The 23490-nt window shown below is 38.1% G+C and overlaps 4 protein-coding genes across 4 annotated transcripts; all 4 read left to right on the top strand.

Annotated features, from left to right (window-relative positions):
• Window positions 1-237: 237 nt before the first annotated feature.
• LOC120580693 (uncharacterized) lies at window positions 238-2679 on the top strand. The gene has a single exon (XM_039834759.1). The coding sequence runs from the start codon at window positions 238-240 to the stop codon at window positions 2677-2679; it is 2442 nt and encodes an 813-aa protein (XP_039690693.1).
• A 1322-nt stretch (window positions 2680-4001) lies between these two features.
• LOC112422179 (uncharacterized) lies at window positions 4002-8886 on the top strand. Its single transcript, XM_039834758.1, has 3 exons — window positions 4002-6870; window positions 7000-7394; window positions 8869-8886. The coding sequence occupies exons 1-3, from the start codon at window positions 4002-4004 to the stop codon at window positions 8884-8886; spliced, it is 3282 nt and encodes a 1093-aa protein (XP_039690692.1).
• A 9514-nt stretch (window positions 8887-18400) lies between these two features.
• LOC11421306 (glucan endo-1,3-beta-glucosidase 12) lies at window positions 18401-20916 on the top strand. Its single transcript, XM_003616858.4, has 2 exons — window positions 18401-20076; window positions 20516-20916. The coding sequence occupies exons 1-2, from the start codon at window positions 18699-18701 to the stop codon at window positions 20548-20550; spliced, it is 1413 nt and encodes a 470-aa protein (XP_003616906.1). The 5' UTR covers window positions 18401-18698; the 3' UTR covers window positions 20551-20916.
• Window positions 20917-21575: 659 nt separating this feature from the next.
• LOC112422178 (uncharacterized) lies at window positions 21576-22679 on the top strand. The gene has a single exon (XM_024784997.1). The coding sequence runs from the start codon at window positions 21576-21578 to the stop codon at window positions 22677-22679; it is 1104 nt and encodes a 367-aa protein (XP_024640765.1).
• Window positions 22680-23490: the final 811 nt, after the last annotated feature.

Below are 23490 nucleotides of genomic sequence, written 5' to 3'. Positions count from 1 at the left end.
AAATGGAACTCTCAACTATGATATTTACAAAAATACTTTCATAAGTCCTTCGATAAAAAAATACATCTATATTTTTGCATAAACATCATGCATCATCCTGCATTTCATAGTCTCAAATCAAAGTCTCACACAAATTTCCTTTTCCAGAAAAAGGGTCGACTCGTTTCATAAAGTGGCCCACGTATCATCTACAAGTCAACCCGTACTCACTACACTCGAGCAAACGTAAAGAAGAAAATGGATTATCTTGAGCAGGAAAATCGGGTACTTCGTGAAGAAATGACAGCCATGCAGACTAGGATGGACGAGATGGCTGAATTAATAAAAACAATGGCGGAAGCTCAGACTCAAGCTCAAGCACAGATTCAAGCACAAGCGCAAGCATTGGCACAAGCTCAAACTCAAGCTCAGACCCTAACAGAGGCGCAAGCCCGATCACAAGCACCTCCACCCCCTCCTCCTGTCAGAACTCAGGCCGAGGCATCTTCTTCTTGGACACTATGTGCTGACACTCCAACGCAGTCCGCTCCGCAACGTTCCACGCCTTGGTTTCCACCTTTCACTGCTGGGGAGATATTTCGTCCTATCACTTGTGAAGCTCAGATGCCCACTCACCAGTACACGGCTCAAACACCCCTACCTGCCATGAGGGTCACTCCAGCCACCATGACCTACTCAGCACCTGTGATACATACAATTCCGCAAACTGAAGAGCCTATCTTTCATTCAGGGAATGCAGAGGCTTACGAAGAAGTAAGCGACCTACGAGCAAAGTATGATGAACTACGCCGAGACATGAAAGCTCTCCATGAAAAAGGGAAATTCGGGAAGACTGCGTACGATCTCTGTTTGGTACCAAGTGTGCAGGTACCTCACAAATTCAAAATTCCAGATTTCGAGAAATACAAAGGGAGTTCTTGTCCTGAGGAACATCTAAAAATGTATGTGAGAAGGATGCCTGCGTACGCCCAAGATGATCAGATTCTTATTTACTACTTCCAAGAAAGCTTGACCGGCCCTGCTTCAAAGTGGTACACAAACCTAGACAAAACAAGAGTTCAAACTTTCCGTGACCTTTGTGAAGCTTTTGTGGAACAGTACAGTTACAATGTAGACATGACTCCGGACCGAAGTGACCTCCAAGCCATGACTCAGGGGGATAAGGAAACGTTCAAAGAGTACGCCCAACGGTGGAGAGACACCGCTGCCCAAGTCAGCCCACGCATTGAGGAGAAAGAGATGACCAAGCTCTTCCTAAAAACTCTAAATCATTTTTACTACAAAAAGATGGTCGGGAGTACACCAAAGAGCTTCGCAGAGATGGTTGGTATGGGAGTACAGTTAGAAGAAGGAGTCCGAGAAGGACGCTTAGTAAAGAATACAACTCCTGCCAGTGGGACCAAGAAGACCGGGAACCATTTCCCGAGGAAGAAAGAACAAGAAGTCGGTATGGTGACTCATGGAGGGCCTCAACAAACTTATCCAGCCTACCAACACATTGCTGCCATCACACCCACCTCTCACCCTTTTCAACAAACAAATAACCATCCTCAAATACCACAATATCCCCAAATGCCACAATATCCTCAAATACCACAATATCCTCAAATACCACAATATCCTCAATTCCCACAAAACCCTTCACCACAAAATACCCAACAACAAAACATCCAACAACAAAATTTCCAACAACAACCATACCAACAATACCCATACCAACAATACCCACAACAAAATTTCCAACAACAACCTTATCAACAACGCCCACAACAACCTCGACCACCAAGAATGCCGATTAACCCAATACCAGTCACCTATGCAGAATTACTTCCCGGCTTACTCAAGAAAAACCTTGTCCAAACTAGAACAGCTCCTCCTATCCCAGAAAAACTACCATCTTGGTATAGACTTGACCAAACTTGTGACTTCCATGAAGGGGGCCGTGGCCATAACATTGAAACTTGTTATGCCTTTAAAAGCGCAGTACAGAGGTTGATCAATGATGGAAAAATAACTTTCACAGACTCGGCGCCAAATGTTCAAACAAACCCATTGCCGAATCATGGTGCCGCAACAGTCAACATGATCGAAAATTGTCAAAAGACTCGTCCCATTCTGAATGTGCAACATATCAGAACACCTTTGGTCCCATTACATGCCAAGTTATGCAAAGTCGACCTCTTTGAGCATGATCATGACCTCTGTGAAATATGCCTTATGAACTCCGGAGGATGTCAGAAAGTAAGAAATGATATTCAAGGGCTTCTAGACCGAGGAGAGCTTGTGGTCGAAAGGAAGAGTGATGATGTGTGTGTAATAACTCCCGAAGGACCTTTGGAGGTATTTTACGACAGTCGAAAGTCAACTATCACCCCTCTGGTGATCTGCTTACCGGGCCCACTGCCATATGCTTCTGAAAAAGCCATTCCATACAAATACAATGCCACCATGATTGAAGAGGGTCGTGAGGTTCCGATACCGCCTTTATCTAGTGTGGATAATATTGTTGAAGACAGTAGAGTTCTGAGAAACGGGCGCGTTGTTCCCATAGTGTTCCCAAAGAGGATTGATGCTACAACAAACAAGGAGCTTCGGACTAAAGATGCTGATGTCGCCAAAGAAGTGGATCAACCCAAGAGGCTGGTACAAGTGCAGAGTTTGATGAGATTCTCAAGTTAATAAAGAAGAGCGAGTACAAGGTTGTTGACCAACTGATGCAGACTCCATCCAAGATATCCATAATGTCTTTATTACTAAATTCTGAGGCCCATAAAGATGCATTAATGAAGGTTTTAGAACAAGCTTTTGTGGATTATGATGTAACGGTGGGTCAGTTTGGCGGAATAGTGGGGAATATCACTGCATGCAACAACTTGAGTTTCAGTGATGAAGAGCTCCCAGCAGAAGGAAGGAACCACAATCGGGCGCTGCATATATCTGTGAACTGTAAAACCGATGCTTTGTCAAATGTGCTGGTAGACACTGGATCATCTTTGAACGTATTGTCTAAAACAACTTATACCCAGCTCGCTTACCAAGGCGCACCCTTGAGACGAAGTGGGGTAATGGTGAAAGCTTTTGATGGCTCGAGAAAGGATGTCCTCGGAGAGGTGATTCTACCTATCACAGTTGGGCCACAGGTTTTCCAAGTTAATTTTCAAGTCATGGACATTCAAGCTTCGTATAGTTGCCTACTGGGTCGACCCTGGATCCACGAGGCAGGGGCTGTCACATCCACGCTGCATCAAAAGTTGAAGTTTGTGAAGAATGGGAAGCTAGTAACTGTAAACGGTGAAGAGGCTTTATTGGTGAGTCATTTGTCATCTTTCTCTTTCATTGGGGCAGACGATGTCGAAGGGACACCTTTTCAAGGGTTTACTATAGAAGATAAGAATGCCAAGAGGAATGAAGCCTCTATCTCATCCCTAAGAGATGCTCAGAAGGTCATACAAGCAGGGGGTCCACAAGCTGGGGAAAGCTGATAGAGCTTCCAGAAAACAAGCACCGAGAAGGTTTGGGTTTCTTCCCATCTACTGGTTTGTCCACAGCAAAGAAAGGCACTTTCCACAGTTCGGGCTTTATCCATGCAATCATTGAAGATGATCCTGAAAGTGTGCCACGAGGTTTTATAACGCCAGGAGTATCCAGCCACAATTGGGTTGCCGTAGATGTTCCTTTTGTTGCTCACTTGTCCAAGTAATGCATTTGTCTAGTTTATGCTTTTCCTTTCAAAAAAAAAAACAAACAAAAATCCTTTCGCCCCGCCCCAAGCGAAAGTGAACTTATCTAGGGCTTTTTATTTCAGAAAATTATCATCAATAAAATAAAAATGTCGTTTTTTTCCCGATGTTTTGTCTCATTTTCTTTTATGCTTTTCTGAAAAGTGGTAATACAAAAACCCAGCATGAATTTTCAAAAAATCTGCATGTATCTTCTTTCTAAAAATCATCCATCACATGTGCAGATTAGAAATCGACGAACCCGTTGAACAACATAACCCTATGATCTCTCCCAACTTTGAGTTCCCTGTGTATAAAGCGGAGGAAGAAGAGAATGAAGAGATCCCTGACGAAATCTCTCGACTACTCGAACAAGAGAGGAAGACCATTCAGCCTTATGGGGACGAACTAGAAGTGATTAACTTGGGCACCAAAGAAGACAAGAAAGAAATCAAGGTTGGGGCATCGCTCGAAACAAGTGTTAAAAAGCAAGTGATAGAGCTCCTCAAAGAATATGTTGATGTGTTTGCCTGGTCCTACCGAGATATGCCGGGTCTAGACACTGATATTGTGGTGCACCACCTACCGTTAAAGCCTGAGTGTCCGCCAGTCAAACAAAAATTGAGAAGAACACGTCCTGACATGGCTCTCAAAATCAAAGAAGAAGTACAGAAACAGATCGACGCTGGTTTCCTCGTCACATCCAATTACCCCCAATGGTTAGCTAACATAGTGCCTGTTCCAAAGAAAGATGGTAAGGTCAGAATGTGTGTTGACTACCGTGATTTAAACAAAGCTAGCCCGAAAGACGACTTTCCTTTACCTCATATTGACGTGTTGGTTGACAGTACTGCAAAGTCTAAAGTCTTCTCATTCATGGATGGATTCTCCGGTTATAATCAAATCAAGATGGCACCCGAAGATAGAGAGAAAACGTCATTTATTACACCTTGGGGCACTTTCTGTTACAAAGTAATGCCGTTCGGTTTAATCAATGCAGGAGCTACTTATCAGAGGGGTATGACTACTCTCTTCCACGATATGATACATAAAGAGATTGAGGTCTATGTGGATGACATGATAGTCAAGTCGATTACTGAAGAAGACCATGTCAAGTATCTACAGAAGATGTTCCAGCGCCTGAGGAAGTACAGACTTCGTCTAAATCCCAACAAATGCACTTTTGGTGTCAGATCCGGAAAGCTTCTAGGCTTCATTGTCAGCCAGAAAGGCATCGAAGTAGATCCCGACAAAGTCAAAGCCATCAGAGAGATGCCTGCTCCGAGAACAGAAAAAGAAGTAAGAGGTTTTCTTGGACGACTAAATTACATCTCCCGGTTCATTTCTCATATGACTGCAACTTGTGGGCCGATATTCAAACTACTCCGCAAAGAACAAGGTATTGTGTGGACCGAAGATTGCCAGAAGGCTTTTGACAACATAAAGAAGTACTTGCTAGAACCACCGATTCTCATCCCTCCAATTGAAGGAAGACCTTTGATCATGTACCTAACAGTGTTAGAAAATTCCATGGGTTGTGTGCTCGGACAACAAGATGAAACCGGAAGAAAAGAACACGCCATTTATTATTTAAGCAAAAAGTTTACTGAATGTGAATCTCGATACTCCATACTCGAGAAGACATGTTGTGCTCTAGCCTGGGCTGCCAAACGCCTCCGTCATTATATGATCAATCACACTACTTGGCTGGTATCTAAAATGGATCCAATCAAATACATATTTGAGAAGCCCGCTTTGACAGGAAGGATTGCACGGTGGCAGATGCTACTATCTGAATATGATATCGAGTACCGTTCCCAGAAGGCAATTAAAGGCAGTATTCTTGCTGATCACTTAGCTCACCAACCACTCGAAGACTATCGACCTATCAAGTTCGACTTTCCTGATGAAGAGATTATGTATCTAAAGATGAAAGATTGTGACGAGCCACTATTCGGAGAAGGTCCTGATCCAGATTCAGTGTGGGGTTTGATATTTGATGGGGCTGTCAATGTATACGGCAACGGCATAGGAGCAGTACTCCTTACTCCTAAGGGTACTCACATCCCTTTCACAGCAAGACTCCGGTTTGACTGCACAAACAACATCGCTGAATATGAAGCCTGCATCATGGGTATTGAAGAAGCCATTGATCTGAGAATCAAGAACATCGAAATATATGGAGATTCAGCTCTCGTAATCAACCAGATCAAAGGAAAATGGGAAACTCTTCACGCAGGACTAATACCTTATCGAGACTATGCAAGACGTTTATTGACCTTCTTCAACAAAGTGGAATTACATCATATCCCTCGGGATGAGAATCAGATGGCTGATGCCTTGGCTACTTTGTCTTCAATGATCAAGGTGAATCATCACAATGACGTGCCACTAATCAGCGTCAAATTCCTTGATAGACCCGCTTATGTGTTTGCCGCTGAAGCAGTTTTCGACGATAAACCTTGGTTTCATGATATTAAAGTGTTTCTACAAACTCGAGAGTATCCTCCTGGAGCATCCAACAAAGATAAGAAGACTCTCAGAAGATTATCTAGTAATTTCTTCTTGAATGGAGATATCTTGTACAAAAGAAACTTTGACACGGTCTTGCTCAGATGTGTAGACAAATATGAAGCTGATTTATTGATACATGAAATACACGAAGGATCCTTCGGAATTCATCCTAATGGGCACACAATGGCTAAAAAGATATTGCGAGCAGGCTACTACTGGATGACAATGGAATCAGATTGCTACAAGCATACCAGAAAGTGTCACAAGTGTCAGATATACGCCGACAAGATTCATATGCCGCCGACTACACTCAATTTACTTTCCTCTCCGTGGCCTTTCTCTATGTGGGGCATTGACATGATCGGAAGGATTGAGCCCAAAGCTTCTAATGGACACCGTTTCATCTTAGTGGCTATTGACTACTTCACTAAGTGGGTTGAGGCCGCATCATATGCCAATGTGACCAAGCAAGTAGTGGTCAAATTTATCAAGAATCATATCATTTGTCGCTATGGCATCCCCAACCGGATCATCACCGACAACGGAACAAATCTAAACAACAAGATGATGAAAGAACTATGTGATGATTTCAAAATCGAGCACCATAACTCTTCACCTTACAGACCTCAAATGAATGGTGCCGTCGAAGCTGCAAATAAGAATATAAAGAGGATTGTCCAGAAGATGGTGGTGACTTATAAAGATTGGCATGAAATGCTTCCCTTTGCATTACATGGATATCGTACTTCCGTACGCACGTCAACAGGGGCAACCCCTTTCTCCCTGGTATATGGCATGGAGGCAGTACTTCCTGTAGAAGTCGAAATTCCATCATTGAGAGTCCTAATGGAGGCTGACTTATCAGAAGCTGAATGGGTTCAGAATAGATACGACCAGTTGAATCTAATCGAAGAAAAGCGCATGACAGCCCTATGTCACGGACAGTTATATCAAAAAAGGATGAAACAGGCTTTTGACAAGAAAGTTCGTCCCCGTGAGTTCAAAGAAGGTGATCTTGTGCTCAAAAAGATTTTCTCTTTCCAACCAGACTCCCGAGGCAAGTGGGCTCCTAATTACGAAGGACCGTATGTTGTTAAAAGAGCCTTCTCAGGTGGTGCCATGACTTTACAAACCATGGACGGTGAAGAACTTCCACGACCTGTGAACATAGATGCAGTCAAGAAATACTTTGTCTAAAAATTTTTTAAAGAACAGCTCGGTAAGTCGAAAACCCGAAAAGGGCGACTTAGGCAAAAATGAGCGTCTCGGTGGACTGAAAACCCGAAAGGGCGGTCCAGGAAAAAATTAGAGACAATAAACAGAGATCATTATCCTGATAGAGTGAAAACCCGAAAGGGCAGTCTATGCAAAAAAAAAAAAAAAAAAAAAAAAAAAAAAAAAAAAGACAAAGTAACTGCATCCAGTCGAATACAGATACACTTGGGGCATACATGATATCAAAAGTATTCGAGCCGCAAGATAACGGGATTTCAAAGTTGTTAGAGAAGGATAGGGTTATGAAGTTCAACGTACCTTTCCCTTTTAAATTACCATTACTTTTCAAACTTTGTAAAGAACTCCATGAAGTCATGCCATTGGCATAGCGTCATTCGATCAATAAACTTTGAGCCTTTACCTCTCTTTTGATTCCCATTTGTTTTGTTTCATGAATTTTTCCTCTTTTATTGATGATAATATTTTGAAACAGATTTCTAAAACATTATATAATAAAAAGCATAAACAAAATAGATACAGCTTGGCACTCAGGAGTAAAAGAGGCATATACCAACTCAAGAGAGGTTAGATCCTGCTGAAAGCGTGGCTCGACACTAAGGAAAATCTCTGAATAAACAAAATACAAAAAGCTCGCTAAGTTGAAAACCTGAAAAGGCAACTTAGGCAACAGAGAGCGTCCCGGTGGACTGAAAACCCGAAAGGGCGGTCCAGGCAAAAATTAGGGGCAAAACAAAAAAATATTCCCGGTGGACTGAAAACCCGAAAGGGCGGTCCAGGCAAAAATTAGGGATTTTTCAATAAAACAAAAGGCATGACTGCTGAAACATACCAATGGAAGGACACTCTGTGCCGGTTTACAAATGGCGACTTCTTCCAGACTTCTTTCATCGACAATGGGCTCACCCCCCAGGAGGCATCGGTGGCTACCCAGTGCCAGGTTCTTACACCATCAACGGCTCGATTTGCTCACAATAATATCATCTCCAAGGAAGGTTGCCGAATGTTTGTAATGCAATGTCGGTCCGACTCCCATCTTACCTGTCTTGTCTCAGTTCATCGATTCACGTGTCATGTACATTCATATATCCATACATTCATACAATCATGCATTCATCAATATTTTCACATAATCATACGTTTACGCGTACACGACATATGCATAACATCAATTCACACATAATTGCATCAGTCAAAGCTTACCATTGTGTCAAGCCGCAAGTTTCTACGAATGAATGTCAATCTCAATTTCAAATTCAAAAGTGTCATCCCCGGCGTAAAGCCGTGCTAGTTATGTCACTAATCAATGTCAATTTCAATTTTAGTTTCGAAGTGACATCCCCGGCAGAAGGCCGTACTAGTCATGACGCTAGTTGATCTCGATGTCAACTTCAAACTCCAGGTATCATCCCCAGCATAGCTGTTCTAGAGATGTCACCTATCCAAACTTTTCAAGCAACCAAGTTCCAACCAACGAACAGCTTGTGTCTTTATTTTAAGTAACCAGTTCCAACCAACGAACAACTTGTGTTTCAAGCGACCGATTCCAACAAACGAATAGCCTATGCCAATGTTTCTTACCTTCCGAGCAACTAGTTCCAACAAACGAACAACTCATGTCAATCTTTTATCTTTATGTTCAGCGACCAGTTCCAACCAACGAACAGCCTGTAACAAGTGGCCAATTTCAACCAACAAATAGCTTGCATCCTTCTATTATTTCATTTTTCAAAACCAAGTCCACAAATGGACATTGAAGTCTGAACCTTTGCACTTTGTTTCGAGATGTCGAGACAATGAGGAACAACCATCTTCCCCAGTGAAACCAGATTCCCCAGTAAAGTCGGATCCCTTTCTTCGAAGAATTTGGGTATCCTAGTGTCTTTCCATTCCAGTCGAGCCGTCACTGTCATCATGCATTCATAATTAAATCATGAGCATTCATAAACCTCTTAGGTCAAAATTGGTGCACTTTCGTATTTAAGTCTCTTCGGCTCGTCGAGTCAAAGATTTTACCTTCGAATCTCTGAGCGAAGAAACTTAAATAGGGGCATCTGTCATACCCCAAATTTTGACCTAAGGTCCCACTAACACACGTCTCCGAACTCGGACCAGACTCGCATTTCAGTGAAAAATTCGGCAGGGAGGTATTTTGAAATACCTCATAAAAATTCCGAATCGGGCCCTCTTCTCTCAGTCTTTAATTATTTATTTCCATCTTTTAATTTAGAACTCTAATTTTAATTTTAGTCCAAGATTAGATTAAATTTCTTTTATTCATTTTTCTTTTTTAAACATTATCCTTTTATTTTTATTTAATTTTTTTTCCTTTTAATTAAAATCCCAAAATTGTCCAAAATAAGTCCAAAAATAGTCCGAGTTCATCTCAATCCTTATACACGTTCTGTTCCTTTTCCATCCCAATCCAAAATCCAGTTCATGCCTCATCTGAAACAAATCCAGTAAAAAAACAGACGCATTTCCTTTTTTCTCCTCCACAAGCCACTGATTTTGTGCTCATCAGTAACAAATTCTAGCCTCAAACTCACTCTATAAATAGAGACCTGCACAACAAAGAAAAACACAACAAAAACGCAGCAGAACAAGAAAAACAGAGAAGCCACACACAACAGAATACGGGAACAAGAGAAGCCCCACACGCGGCATCACAACAACGGCAGAACCGCAACAACAACAACGGCAGAACCGCAACAACAACAACGGCATCGCACAAACACCCACACGCGGCATCACAACACGGCAGAACCGCAACAACAACAACGGCAGAACCGCAACACAAGCACGCACGCACACAACTCAACGTGAACACAGAACACGGCAACGCACACACAAAAGGAAATCGCGAACCAACACCATAACAAAACCGGAACCACAAAAAACAAAAAGGTATAAATTTCTTTCTTTTTTAGATCTAGACGTTTAGGTAACGGTTTTGGGAATTTGAGGGTTAGAAGTGAACAGAGGGAGAGAAGTAGAAGAGAAAGAGCAAAAAAAATTAAAAAAAATAAAGCTGTTAGGGTTCCGGCGCGGTGGCGCCGCCGCACTAGCCGGCCAACCACCGCCGGAACCCCCATCCCCTTCGCCGGAGAAGAAGAGAGCTAGAGAGAGAACAGAGAAGAAGAGAGAGACCGGTGAGGAAGAGAGAGAAAGAAAAGGAAAAATGAAAGAAAAAGGGCCCAACAGCCCTTATATACCCCCCAAACGGGTCAACCCATGACCCGCGACCCACGACCCGGTTCGTTTCCTTAAGCCCAATTCTTTTTTTTCTGCTTTCTGCACACCCCTGTTTGCTACTGCACCCCACCTTGTGTTTGGACCTTTTTTATTTTTTTCCTTATTCCTTTCCGCATTTATTTATTTTTCTTAGCATTTTAATTCTTATTGCAGATCTTAGAATGTAAATAGGCTTTTATGTAATAGTCATAGATTTTATATTTCTAACTTAGGGTAGCCGCGCTTTTATTCTTTATGCTCCGTTAGTTTATATATTTATTCAAAAAATCACAAAAAACATGCAAATAACCAAAAATCACAAAAACATTTTCATAAACAAACCTTGATCCAAATCAAGTGATCGTCTTTATTTTATTTCTTTCATAAATCAAAATTGCAATCAACTTTAAATCTACTTTAAGTCATTTTCTTTTAAAAAAATACAAACCAATTCTTATTTCGCCACTTGGCTTTTCCTTTTAAAACCTTTTTTCAAAACTAATAAAAAACACAAAACCAATCAAACGTTGTTTTCTACCCCGAACTACGAGGTTTTGATCCTTCACGGGTACGTAGGCAGAGGACACTCGTCCTCCCAAACAATAAAAAATGATGTAGATATTTAGGTCTTTATCTTTTTCACTTTAATTCTTTCTTTTCAAAAGCAAGCAAGTTATAGCACATTGAATTAAATAAAATCAAGAGGTTCCCGTAGAGTACTATGGACATAAAGGGTGCTAACACCTTCCCTTTGTGTAACTAACCCCCGAACCCTAAATCTTTTCAATATGGGGTGTTTTTTTGAACTTTTTTCCCCTTTTTCTTAAAAATTAAATGTTCAGTCGTGAAATAAATTAGTGAGTCAAAAGCTAATCAAATAGCCTTGACGTCCGAAAAATGACGCGACACAACCAATTTTCAACAAAAGTGTAAAGAAGTATTTGTTGTGAAATTGATATCCATAGAAGGCATGATGGAAACATCCCGGGATTGACTGAAAATGAATGTGGCATAAGTTGTGGTTATAAACGGTGAGTGGGAATTATAAAAAAAATACACTTTAAATTTTTCCATTTTGTAGGTTATAATTGAAGGAATGTTAAGATACATCCAATGATGATGGTGTAAGAAATTGCAGAACATTTGAATAGGTTGTAGGTGCATAAACCGTTACTATTAGATTCTTAAAACATGGCTATAGAAAAACAATGATGTTTATGCTCATTAACGTAACATCTTTGTTATTTTTTGTCTAGAGTGAGATCATAACCCATTGTATTCTAATGCATTGTATAATTGAATTAGCATTATTGTGAAGAAAAAAAATGTGAGAGGTTACGTATTAGATTAGTTTATTAGATAGAATGATTAGAGAATAGAAATTAAACCTTTTTTAGAGGTGTCACATAGGCACAATCCTAGCATTAGAGATAGTCAAGTTTAGTTTACAAAGAGAAGAAGATATAGATAGATAGATGCTCCAAAGATGCGACACCCATCTTGTTCCTCAGCTCCTTAAACTTGTCATGCTTCACAAATTTTGCTGGAACGTCTGCTTCATATATAGCAGTAGGACAATGTAACGGTTGTAGTCTCCTTTTATTTACTTGATCTCGTGATTCCTTGTCTCAATGTGTTTACGGTAAAATGTCACAATATTTTTTTAGATAGGTAAAGTTTCATATTGTTTAATTTAAGTTTAACAATTAGATTGGAGAAAAATATGACAACTTATAATTTTTTTCTTGATTTACATTGTATTTCAAATGGTTCAAGTAAAAAATAATAATTTATTTATGGGTTAATATGTCTTTACCCCCTGTAATATAGGTCATTTCCGGTTTTTCCCCCTGTAAAATAATATTTTTGATTTACCCCCTGTAATTTTTTTTTTTATTTACCCCCCTAATAGGCCAAACAAAAACGAATTTTTTTATTCCAGAATTTTTCATTTTTGTTTGGCATATTAGGGGGATAAATCAAAACAAAAAAAAATTACAGGGGGGTAAATAAAAAAAAATATTTTACAGGGGGAAAAAAACCTATTAACCCTTTATTTAATATGGTTTCTAATCTTCACACATTCTTTTCCCATAACTTATAATATATTAAAATAGACCTCGAAATTATTTGTTTACAACTCATCAATTATACGCTACATGATTACCTCACATTCTCATTCTCTTTTTCTTTTCTTTTTTTAACTCTTTCTCGTATTTTCTACTCTCTATGCCTTTTTTAATGGAGGATAAATAATAACTACAAATATATTAAGAAAGGATGATAAGTTTTGTAACTTAAACTTAGATAGATTAGATAGAATAAGAAAGGGTGAGAAATTATTATACTATATGGGAGAATGATTTTTTAGAGGTGACGCATATGCATAATCATAGCTTAAGAATAATGAGTCATATTTAATTTATGGGAATATCTTTGAGGTACCATATCATCACAATGCTAGATTAAGAGTAACTCAAACTTACTTTACAATATAAATATAGAACACAAATATATAATTGATATAAACACTTATACATTCAACCTTAACCTCATACTTTCAAATATATAAAATCCATATAAACTTTCTTAAATTAAATCTAAAAATATTGCTAATAAATTTATTAAACCTTAATTAAAAGAAAACAACTAAATGGCAATAATGCCATTTAATTATCCTTAAAATAAAGTAATAATAAAACTTCCCCAAAAGAATGTGAGTATAGTTAGACAATTTCATAAGATGCACCCAAATTTACTCTTATGGTAGGAAACTCAATTGATGGAAAGTATGAAGGTCAGCCAATTCCATGATCAAAGGTTAAATTTCCATGTAAATCATCAAAACATGATTTTGACTCTCCAATTTCATGAAGATCAAGAACATTCCATTAAAATTTTGAATAGATGAGTGCTTCTACAATTATTTACCTAGACCTTGAATAGATGTGTGTTTCTACAATTAGTTACCTAGGATACGTGATCTTATAAGAACCTATTCAATTAAAATTATAATAAGAGTATTTTCACTTATTACAAAGACACGGATACTTGATCAAATTAAACTAACACCTATGGATAAATATTCTTACTTTCTCTTATTCGACCTTTAGGATTTTTGGTGTTGAGAGTTTTGAGTTTCTTGTAAGATCCAACCAAATCCTCCTCCTTCTTATGGCAATTAGTTGAGAAGGAAAAATCTCTAATAGTTATAGCAACAACCACATGTTGGCTTGGAATAAAAATGAATAAAAAAATATTCATTTTTTATGCATTTTTAATATGTTTCCTTCCACATGTTTAGTGAACTCTTGATCTCATAACAATGTTAAATAAAAAATAATAATGAAAAAATACTTTAATTTCAATGAAAAAAATACAATCACCATTTCATATATGAAGTGTCCTTTCAACAAAACTCTCTCTTTTCCAAAACCTGTGTATTTGAAATCAAAGAAAAAATATCTATTAGAGAATACAAAAAATTATAGAAATAGAAACACACACACACACACACAAAGCTTAAAGAGAAAATCAAAACTATCAAAAAATGAAATGGAAGAAGAAATGAAAAGGATAACATAAGCAACATATATATAAGCTTAGAAAAAAATGAGGAGCTTTATAGTAATAAACTTGTGTGTGTAAGAGGATTGATTAAGAATATGAATAATTTTAAAATGTAACCCCTCAATATTAATAAAATAGATTATAATGCATTCATTGTGTAACTTGCATGAAGTGAAGTAAATGGAGAGTTTTTGTAACTGATGGAAAATGAAAGATAGATAGTAAATAAAATTCATATGAAGAAATAAGAATTATTGGTGAGGTGACACATAAGCAAAGTGTAGCTTAGAATGAGAGAGAATGCATATAAAGAGATAGTTAGAAAAATAGTTAGAAAGGGGGATGTTTGTGAGGTGACACATAGGAAAAATGTAGGTTAGAATACATGTATATAATATATAGATACTCAATTATTCCCTCTAAATACTTCATTAAGCCCAATATCAAGTTTGGAAAAGTTTCACGACTCATAGAAAAAGTTATGCTAAGTTTTCACAAAAATTCACATGACCCATGTGTAGTAATTTGATCATAACTCGAGTTCTAAAAATCATTTGGACCTGAAACCAACGCCATTAGAAAGCTAACAAAATTATCTAAAACTTTCATGTTTACACCAAAGGCCAATTCGAAACAGAAATAGGTGAAAAAGACGCAAGAACGCGAAACAGGAGATGCTGGAACTGGCCTGCTTCTGAAGTGTGCTTCTGAAGTATGCTTCTGAAGTGTGCTTCTGAAGTGTGCTTCTGAAGTTTGCTTCTGAAGTTTGCTTCTGAAGTATGCTTCTGAAGTATGCTTCTGAAGTGTGCTTCTGAAGTGTTCGCTTACAGCTTTTCCAAAAAGTGCGTTTTTCACTATTTCGCGCGTAAAATGCAAACCGTTAATCGGATTTTGATGCCGTTTTCACCTACACGATCCTGACACTTGACTCTAACATAATCTATAAAAAATTTCATGTTTCAACCATCCCAAAAGTCATTTTCCAAAACCTCACATAATCACTTATTGGCGAAAACGCTTAAACATCGACATTTCACACGAAAAACCCGTTTTCTCCCAAACGACTCAACTAACATAACCACAACATGAAAACAGAAATTCTCATAGGTTCAATTCATCCAAAAATAACAAAATTTCAGTCAACAACCATATATATATCAAAAAGTTCATTTTGGTCCTTCACATGAACACTTAACTCAACTTCACTAATTTCACAAAACCATCAACAACAATTTATTTCTCATCATCAATCCACAATTAAGTATACCCAAATCATAATTCACTTACAATAGCATCAGTTAACAATAACCACATTAATGGAATATGAATCACATCTCTTTTCAATCAAAGCATATCAAATTTCATCAATTAAGCATAATTTCATAACTTAACATTTATACATACTTTGAAACATGTAATTTCACCCATAAACATACCATAATCATCAATTCAAGCACAAGAAAATAGCATCACAGCTAGAGCACGAATTTAACAACAATTGTTCACCAACCCATTTTCATACAACATGAGAAATTGCAAAGATTGTACATGATTATGATAATAACTAACCCCCTTACCTTTGAAGTTGATTATCTCTAACCCTTGCTTCAATTCAGCTCCTAGGTCACCCAAATTGATTCCCCAAGCTTTCCCTTCAACACTCTTGTTCTTCTCTTCACCTCTTTCTCTCTCTATCTCCCTCTCTCTCTAGGAAAGTGTTTTGTGAAGTGAATGAAAGATATTTTCCTATGACAACCCTAATGTTATCTCCCTTAATGGGCTCAATTCCAAATTCTAATGGGCCTAACTCATCCTAACATAATTCCAAAAAGTTTCTATCCACTCAACGGTAATTACTAACAACGGTAAAATATAACGAACGGTCACTAACGATAAAAACTAATCATTACACTAGTAACTTGGTAAAATAAGGGTTCTCATTAAATATTAAAATGATTCTCACCAAAATTACCATTTTACCCTTACCCGTCAAATGACTAAAATACTCTTCTAATACGGTAATCCACGTAAATGCACCCGACGACAATTAAATACACACAAGCACAATTAATCACACACAAACACAATTAAAAGTAATTAAAATAAATCTAGCTAAAAATTGGGCTGTTACAGATTCAACGAAGACAGCGCCATTCATCTCCTTGTTAGACACTCTCTAGGATTCCACGTCCACTTATAGAAGAGGAAAGAAGCTATCTTCAACCTACTCAACAACCAAACCCAAGAAACCGCTTTGATTTCGTTCACTATTTCCTCCACATTCTTCCTTAGATTATTAAAAATCCTCGCATTTCTTTCCTTCCAAATCAACCAAATAGTAGCATGCCAAATCAACCAAAACCCTTTATTAAGCCTCTTCGGCATCACTTCACTATTCCAACAATCAAAATGGACAAAAAGGTTATGTGGAGTGATAAAATTAATCTCCAACCAATTCAAAATCCGGCGCCAAATCAAAGAGGAAATATCACAATGTAAAAATAAATGTGTAGATGTCTCCGGCTGCCTTCCACACATAACACAAAGGGGAGACACATCCGAAGGTAAGATGTGGCGAATAGCGAGATTATCTTTTGTAGGGATTCGATCAAGGAGTAAGGACCACGAGAACGCCACCACTTTCGATGGAGCCGGACTCTTCCAAATTAAAGAGAAAATCCCCTCCTCTAGAGGCTTCACACCAGCCTCCACAAGAAAAATGCTTTCCAAAATGGAATATGCAGATTTTACCGTAAACATCCCATCCTCCTCCTCAAGCCACTCCCACCTATCCTCCTCACCTCCCAACACGACATCCTCCACAAGAGCCAACATATTATTAATAAGATTAAGTTCCCACGAAAACGGTTGTCTCCTCCAAATTAAATTCATAGATCGCCCCCTTCTTGCCACAAAATCACATCCCTAATCTTAGCTTCCTTTTGATTTGAGATGGAGAATAGACGAGGGAACAAATTCAAAAGCGGCCATTTCCAATCTTCCTCGTCACCCTATTTGTGAACCAATTTACACCACAACTCTCCTCCAAATTCACTAAATTTCTCCACCAAAGAGATGTAAATCTAGGCCACCTAACTCCCTCACCTGGAGCTAGGCCTCTAACATGATCGCCATATTTATCCACCAACACCCTCTTCCAAAGCGGTTGATCCTCTTGGAGTAAACGCCATTTCCATTTTACCAAGAGGCTAATGTTCACCATCTTGACATCCCTAACTCCTAGGCCTCCCTTATTTCTAGGTTGGCAAACCTTCCTCCATTTCACCCAACAAACTTTCCGGCCTCCTCTAACACCACCTCAAAGAAACTCTCTTTGGATGCGGGTAACCCTCTTAAGGACCTTAACCGGAATCTTCATAAATGAAAGATAAAAAATAGGTATTGCATTTAAAACGGAGTTTAAAAGCACAATTCTACCTCCAAGACTCACATATTTATTTCCCCATGAATTTAGTTTATTCTTCAATTGATCCAACATAAGCTCCCAAGTAGACAACTTCCTAGAATTAGCTCCAACCGGCAAACCCAAGTATTTGAAAGGCAAAGCACCCTCCCTACAATGAAGAAAGCTACAAGCCGCCTCCATGAAGTCTCTTTGAACATTAACTCCAATGAGCGAACTTTTGTGATAGTTAACTTTCAACCCCGATGCTATCTCAAATCCTCTTAGAACGGCTTTCAAGAACCAAAGGTTCTCAATTGTTGGTTCTCCAATATAAATATTGAGATTGTAAATTAATCTATTAAGATTCTTTGATCTCTCAAACTGACTTTGTGACATATACATCAATGTGTTTTATATAGATAATAACTCTATTTTATTTCAAACACACTTGTATTAGTTTGATGGTATTAACTTGTGAGATCTGGAAATGCTCTCTGATGTTAGTTTAAGTGAGCTAATTTAACTTCTTAAAAAATCCTCTATTTTATTAATATTTTGTCTCTTTATTATTTTTGTTTAATTAAAAAAAAAGAGAAAAGAAGGTTATCTTTTTATTTTTTTGAGGGAAGAAAAGAAGGTTATCTAGTTGATTGAAAAACTCACACAAAATGCATCACACATTCACACATGTTCAACCCACTCCACAAGATCATTGAGAAACATCACATAAAATACCAATTCCCAGCAATCAAGTTGCTCTCAAACCGAGTCTTTTACAACACGAGGTGTGGTCCTATTATTACTCGTCCTTCTGTTTTTTTGTTACACAGTGGGTCCCACTTACAGGTCTTACCACCACACCACCTCCTCGTTCTCCTCAATCCATTAATCACAGATAAAATACACACACTTCACTCCCACTTGCTCAACAAAACAAACCCACATTCTCTTCATAACACAAACATTATCATTTTCATTTCCAAACCCTAAAATCCTCTGTTTCTCTTCCCAGAAACAGAGCCATGCATTACTTCTTCACTCTCTTCACCTTCTTCATCTTCCTCACCTTCATTGCTCTAACAAATGCCGGCAACATAGGCATAAACTACGGTCGCATAGCAAACAACCTACCCTCAGCAACCAAAGTAGTTCAACTCCTCAAATCACAAGGTATAACCCATGTCAAAATCTACGACACAGACCCATCAGTTCTACGTGCATTATCCGGTTCCAAAATCAAACTCACTGTCGATCTACCCAACCAACAACTCTTTGCTGCAGCAAAGTCTCAATCTTTTGCACTCTCATGGGTCGAAAGAAACATCGTTGCTTACCAACCAAACACCATTATAGAAGCCATTGCTGTTGGAAATGAAGTTTTTGTTGATCCAAACAACTCAACGAAATACCTCGTACCCGCCATGAAAAACATTTACAGATCACTACAAAAACATAATCTTCATAATGATATCAAGGTTTCTTCACCCATTGCTCTTTCTGCTCTTGGTAACTCTTACCCTTCTTCTTCCGGGTCATTCCGACCCGAGTTGATACAACCCGTTTTCAAACCCATGCTTGATTTTCTTCGTGAAACCGGATCTTATCTCATGGTTAACGTTTACCCGTTTTTCGCTTACGAATCAAACGCTGATGTTATCTCATTAGACTATGCTCTTTTTCGTGAAAACCCGGGTCAGGTGGATGCGGGTAACGGGTTGAGATACTTGAACCTTTTCGACGCTCAAATCGACGCTGTTTTTGCAGCACTATCTCGTTTAAAATACGACGATATAAACGTCGTCGTTTCGGAAACGGGTTGGCCTTCAAAAGGTGATGGTAATGAAGTGGGTGCGAGTGTAGAGAATGCAGCTGCATACAACGCAAATCTCGTCCGTAAGATCTTGACATCAAAAGGGACCCCACTCAGGCCCAAAGCAGATCTCACCGTTTTTTTATTCGCACTTTTTAATGAAAATCAAAAGCCCGGGCCTACTTCAGAAAGAAACTTTGGGCTTTTTTACCCTGATGAGAAGAAAGTTTACAACGTTCCTTTAACCGTGGAGGCTTTGAAAAATTACCATGATGACCCATCACCGGCTTCACCGGTTTCTGGTGGCGGTGGTAGTGGTGGTGGTGGTGTGTCAAAGAGTACCACCGGGAACACGTGGTGTGTTGCAAATCCTTATGCGGATAAAAATAAACTACAAGATGCTTTAGATTTTGCTTGTGGTGAGGGTGGTGCTGATTGCCGTCCGATTCAAAACAATGCCACGTGTTTCGATCCTAATACATTGGTTGCCCATGCTTCATTTGCGTTCAATAGTTATTATCAGAAACAAGCACGTGCTGGTGGTAGTTGCTATTTTGGTGGTACGTCGTACGTGGTCACTCAAGAGCCTAGTAAGTATTCTATAATTACCTTTTCTCATTGTCATTGTTATTTGTTAGATTCTTGTAACAAAGCGTAGTTTAGATTTGTTGTGCTAAAATGAGCTTGTAGTATATGGTAAGCACGTGATTTTAGGGTTAATTTTACTGGTGGGAATCTTTTATGAAATTGACATGGCGTAACTTTATTGGGTAGAGTGTATTATTTTAGGAGCATGTTGTATAATGTAGGGTCCTATAGTGTGTACATTGATAGCTGGAAATTGCTTTTATTATTGTTACTATGGACAAGAGTAATTGAAAGTGTTGGACGTACTAGTTCTAAATTAGTCAAAGATTGGGTTTTGTGTTAACATTGGATTCTGTTTGTTTTCATATTTTAACTTTAGTAGTACTGTTTATTTTTTTATTGATTTAATTTTTTTAATTAATGTTTGTTAATTTTGTGCAGAGTATGGTAAATGTGAATTTCCAACTGGATACTAATAAAATCTGAAGAAAGGACTGTGTAAAGGGTTATAAGAAGGTGTTGTAGTGTGTTGAAGGATGAAAGCTTGAAAGAATATAGCTATAGGTCATTTGGTTGTTGATCAATTTGAAGATTTTTTTGGGTTGTAGATTGCATTAAGTTTTTAGTAGTAGTATTTATAAATAAAATTTGACTTGTTATCGAGTTGGTGGAAGGTGGGTTAGCTAAGTTTACTTTAGAGACTAAATTAAATTGCATCTAAGTTTTTTGCTTTGCCTTGGACTTACTAGTGTTTTGCTTAGACTAACTAAGTTTTACTTTGTAGATGGAATCAAGTTTCGTTATATTTGAATCCAAATTTAAGTAAATATAATACTTTTCTAAAAGTAGTGAAATTAAGTTCTCATCAAGTAATTGAGTTGTTACAACACTTCTATTTATAGAACTAATAGACATCATAAATAACTACTACCATACCTAACCTTGCTATTCTATTTAATATTTTGATTTTGATACCCCCTCGCCAGCTGCAATGAATAGATCTATGGTTTGGAAGTGTAATCACGGAATGAGATTTGTGTATGTGTCAATGTTACGTAATGAAGAGTGCCAGCAATTGAACGCTGATGCAGTTATGCAGTGTATTCATGACATGTTTACTTTGGCTTGCAATACATAGAAAAAGTAACAAATCCCAACGAAAAAAAGAGAGAAATAATAAAAACTGGCCAAGTGATTATATCATGGATTTAGGAATATGCCAAGTATTAGAGACATTTACATTAGAATTATTTGTTTCCTTTCTATGTATTTAGCCAATTTATTATTGCCAATTTATTATTGATGTTGTTGACCATATATATAGGTATATATAGGTCACGCTCCCTTAGTGTATCAATCACAGTTATAATTTCATCAATGTCAGATTTTTTTCTATCATCAGAACAAGTTCTGTAATATGGTATCAGACGAAACCTAGGGTTTCGGTTATCCCTTCCGCTGCCAAATTTCTTCTTCAACCTTTCTCCGATCATCAAACACGATGAGCGAATCAAATTCAGATTTTGATCGCGATGTTAATCTGACCGGATCCAAAACAATCAAAGATCCATCGCAGGATCCAAGAAGTCCGTTCTTCCTTCATCCTAGCGAAAATCCCGGTGCGGTGTTGGTTTCTACTCCTCTCACCGATCACAACTATCACAACTGGAGTAGAGCAATGAAACGTGCTCTATCTTCCAAGAACAAAATCAGGTTTATCAATGGTACTCTCCCTAAACCTTCTTATCTTGATTCCACATATGATCTTTGGGATAGATGCGACAACATGGTGCTTTCTTGGATCACCAGAACCTTATCTCCTCATATTTTTCAAAGTACAATTTGCATTGAGTCTGCATTTGAACTTTGGAAAGATCTTGAGGACCGATTCTCAAAAGGAAATTTTTTTAGGGTTTCTGATCTCCTTCGTGATCTTCATTCCACTCAACAAGGAGATCGATCCCTCTCAAAATATTTTACTAATATGAAAATCCTTTGGGATGAATTGGAAGACCTTCGACCTACCCCTTCTTGCTCCTATGTAAACCCTTGTACTTGCTCTCTTTCAAATTCTGTTCGCAATTACAAGAATATGGAATATATCATCTGTTTTTTGAAAGGTCTTAATACAATTTACAGCAATGTTCGCACACAAAATCTCTTAATGGATCCTTTGCCTTCGATTTCAAAAGTGTATTCGTTAGTGTCTCAACAAGACTTTAACCATTATGATGATTCCACCACTGTTTCCAAATCTTCTTCTGAAGCCGAGTACCGTGCCATGGCTACAACTGTGTGTGAAATACAATGGCTGACTTACTTACTTCAAGATTTTAATCTGCAATTTCATACACCAGCCCTGCTGTATTGCGACAGTCAATCTGCTCGTCATATCGCTGCCAACACTTCATTCCATGAGCGAACGAAGCATATTGAATTGGACTGTCATATTGTCCGTGAAAAGTTACAACAAAAGCTTTTTCATCTGCTGCCTGTTTCATCTTCTCAACAACTAGCCGATGTCCTAACCAAACCTCTTGACCCTCTTCCTTTTTCCAATTTCATTTCCAAGCTGGGATTGAAGGATATTTATACTCCAGCTTGAGAGGGGCTATTAGAGACATTTACATTAGAATTATTTGTTTCCTTTCTATGTATTTAGCCAATTTATTATTGCCAATTTATTATTGATGTTGTTGACCATATATATAGGTATATATAGGTCACGCTCCCTCAGTGTATCAATCACAATTATAATTTCATCAATGTCAGATTTTTTCCTATCATCAGAACAAGTTCTGTAATACCAAGAACCACTACTTTAGAGAGAGTGATTTGGTTGTGAATTTGGAATATGCAAATTAGAAACACCATTAAAGAAGTAAATGTACCATCTACAATCAGTTTTATGGTAGACAATTAGATTAAGAGGACAATTGGTGCACATGGTTTTTGGTTAAAATGTGAGCCAATTCAATACTCCCTCCGTCCCTGAATAAGTGACCTATTTGACCATTTCACACAGATTAAGAAAAGTGTAAAGATGAAAGAAAAAGAGTGATACTTTTACTGAGTTGCCCTTGTCATTATTTTGAAACTTTTTCACTTTTAAGTAATGATTATTTTATTTGTTCCACTACAAACTTTAACATGGGGACCACAAAAAGTATTTATAAGGGGTAAATCTGTCAAATTTTGCCTAGAAATATGAGAAGGTCAAGTATTGTGGGACAAATATTTTTTACAAATAGGTCACTTATTCAGGGACGGAGGGAGTAATGTGTTAGTATCTTTTGTCGTCATTAGCCGACCCTTTGACATGTTTTTAGAGGACTGCGATTCCCGTAAAAAAAGCACGTTGTTTTATATCTCAATCGTTAATTACAGTTTAAATTAACTTAGTGGTCAAATCATTC

The sequence above is a fragment of the Medicago truncatula genome, chromosome 5, assembly GCF_003473485.1.
Source record: "Medicago truncatula cultivar Jemalong A17 chromosome 5, MtrunA17r5.0-ANR, whole genome shotgun sequence".
NCBI lineage: Eukaryota > Viridiplantae > Streptophyta > Magnoliopsida > Fabales > Fabaceae > Medicago > Medicago truncatula.
The sequence above is the reverse complement of the archived record's forward strand: the minus strand, read 5'-3'. Positions and strand labels throughout refer to the sequence as shown.

Excerpts from the sequence above, each read along its gene's own strand:
- LOC120580693 (XM_039834759.1), top strand. The coding sequence starts at position 238 with ATGGATTATCTTGAGCAGGAAAATCGGGTACTTCGTGAAGAAATGACA.
- LOC112422179 (XM_039834758.1), top strand. The coding sequence starts at position 4,002 with ATGATCTCTCCCAACTTTGAGTTCCCTGTGTATAAAGCGGAGGAAGAA. Across the intron at positions 6,871-6,999 it reads TTACAGACCTCAAATGAATG|GGGCAACCCCTTTCTCCCTG; the intron begins GTGCCGTCGAAG and ends GCACGTCAACAG.
- LOC11421306 (XM_003616858.4), top strand. The coding sequence starts at position 18,699 with ATGCATTACTTCTTCACTCTCTTCACCTTCTTCATCTTCCTCACCTTC. Across the intron at positions 20,077-20,515 it reads CGTGGTCACTCAAGAGCCTA|AGTATGGTAAATGTGAATTT; the intron begins GTAAGTATTCTA and ends AATTTTGTGCAG.
- LOC112422178 (XM_024784997.1), top strand. The coding sequence starts at position 21,576 with ATGAGCGAATCAAATTCAGATTTTGATCGCGATGTTAATCTGACCGGA.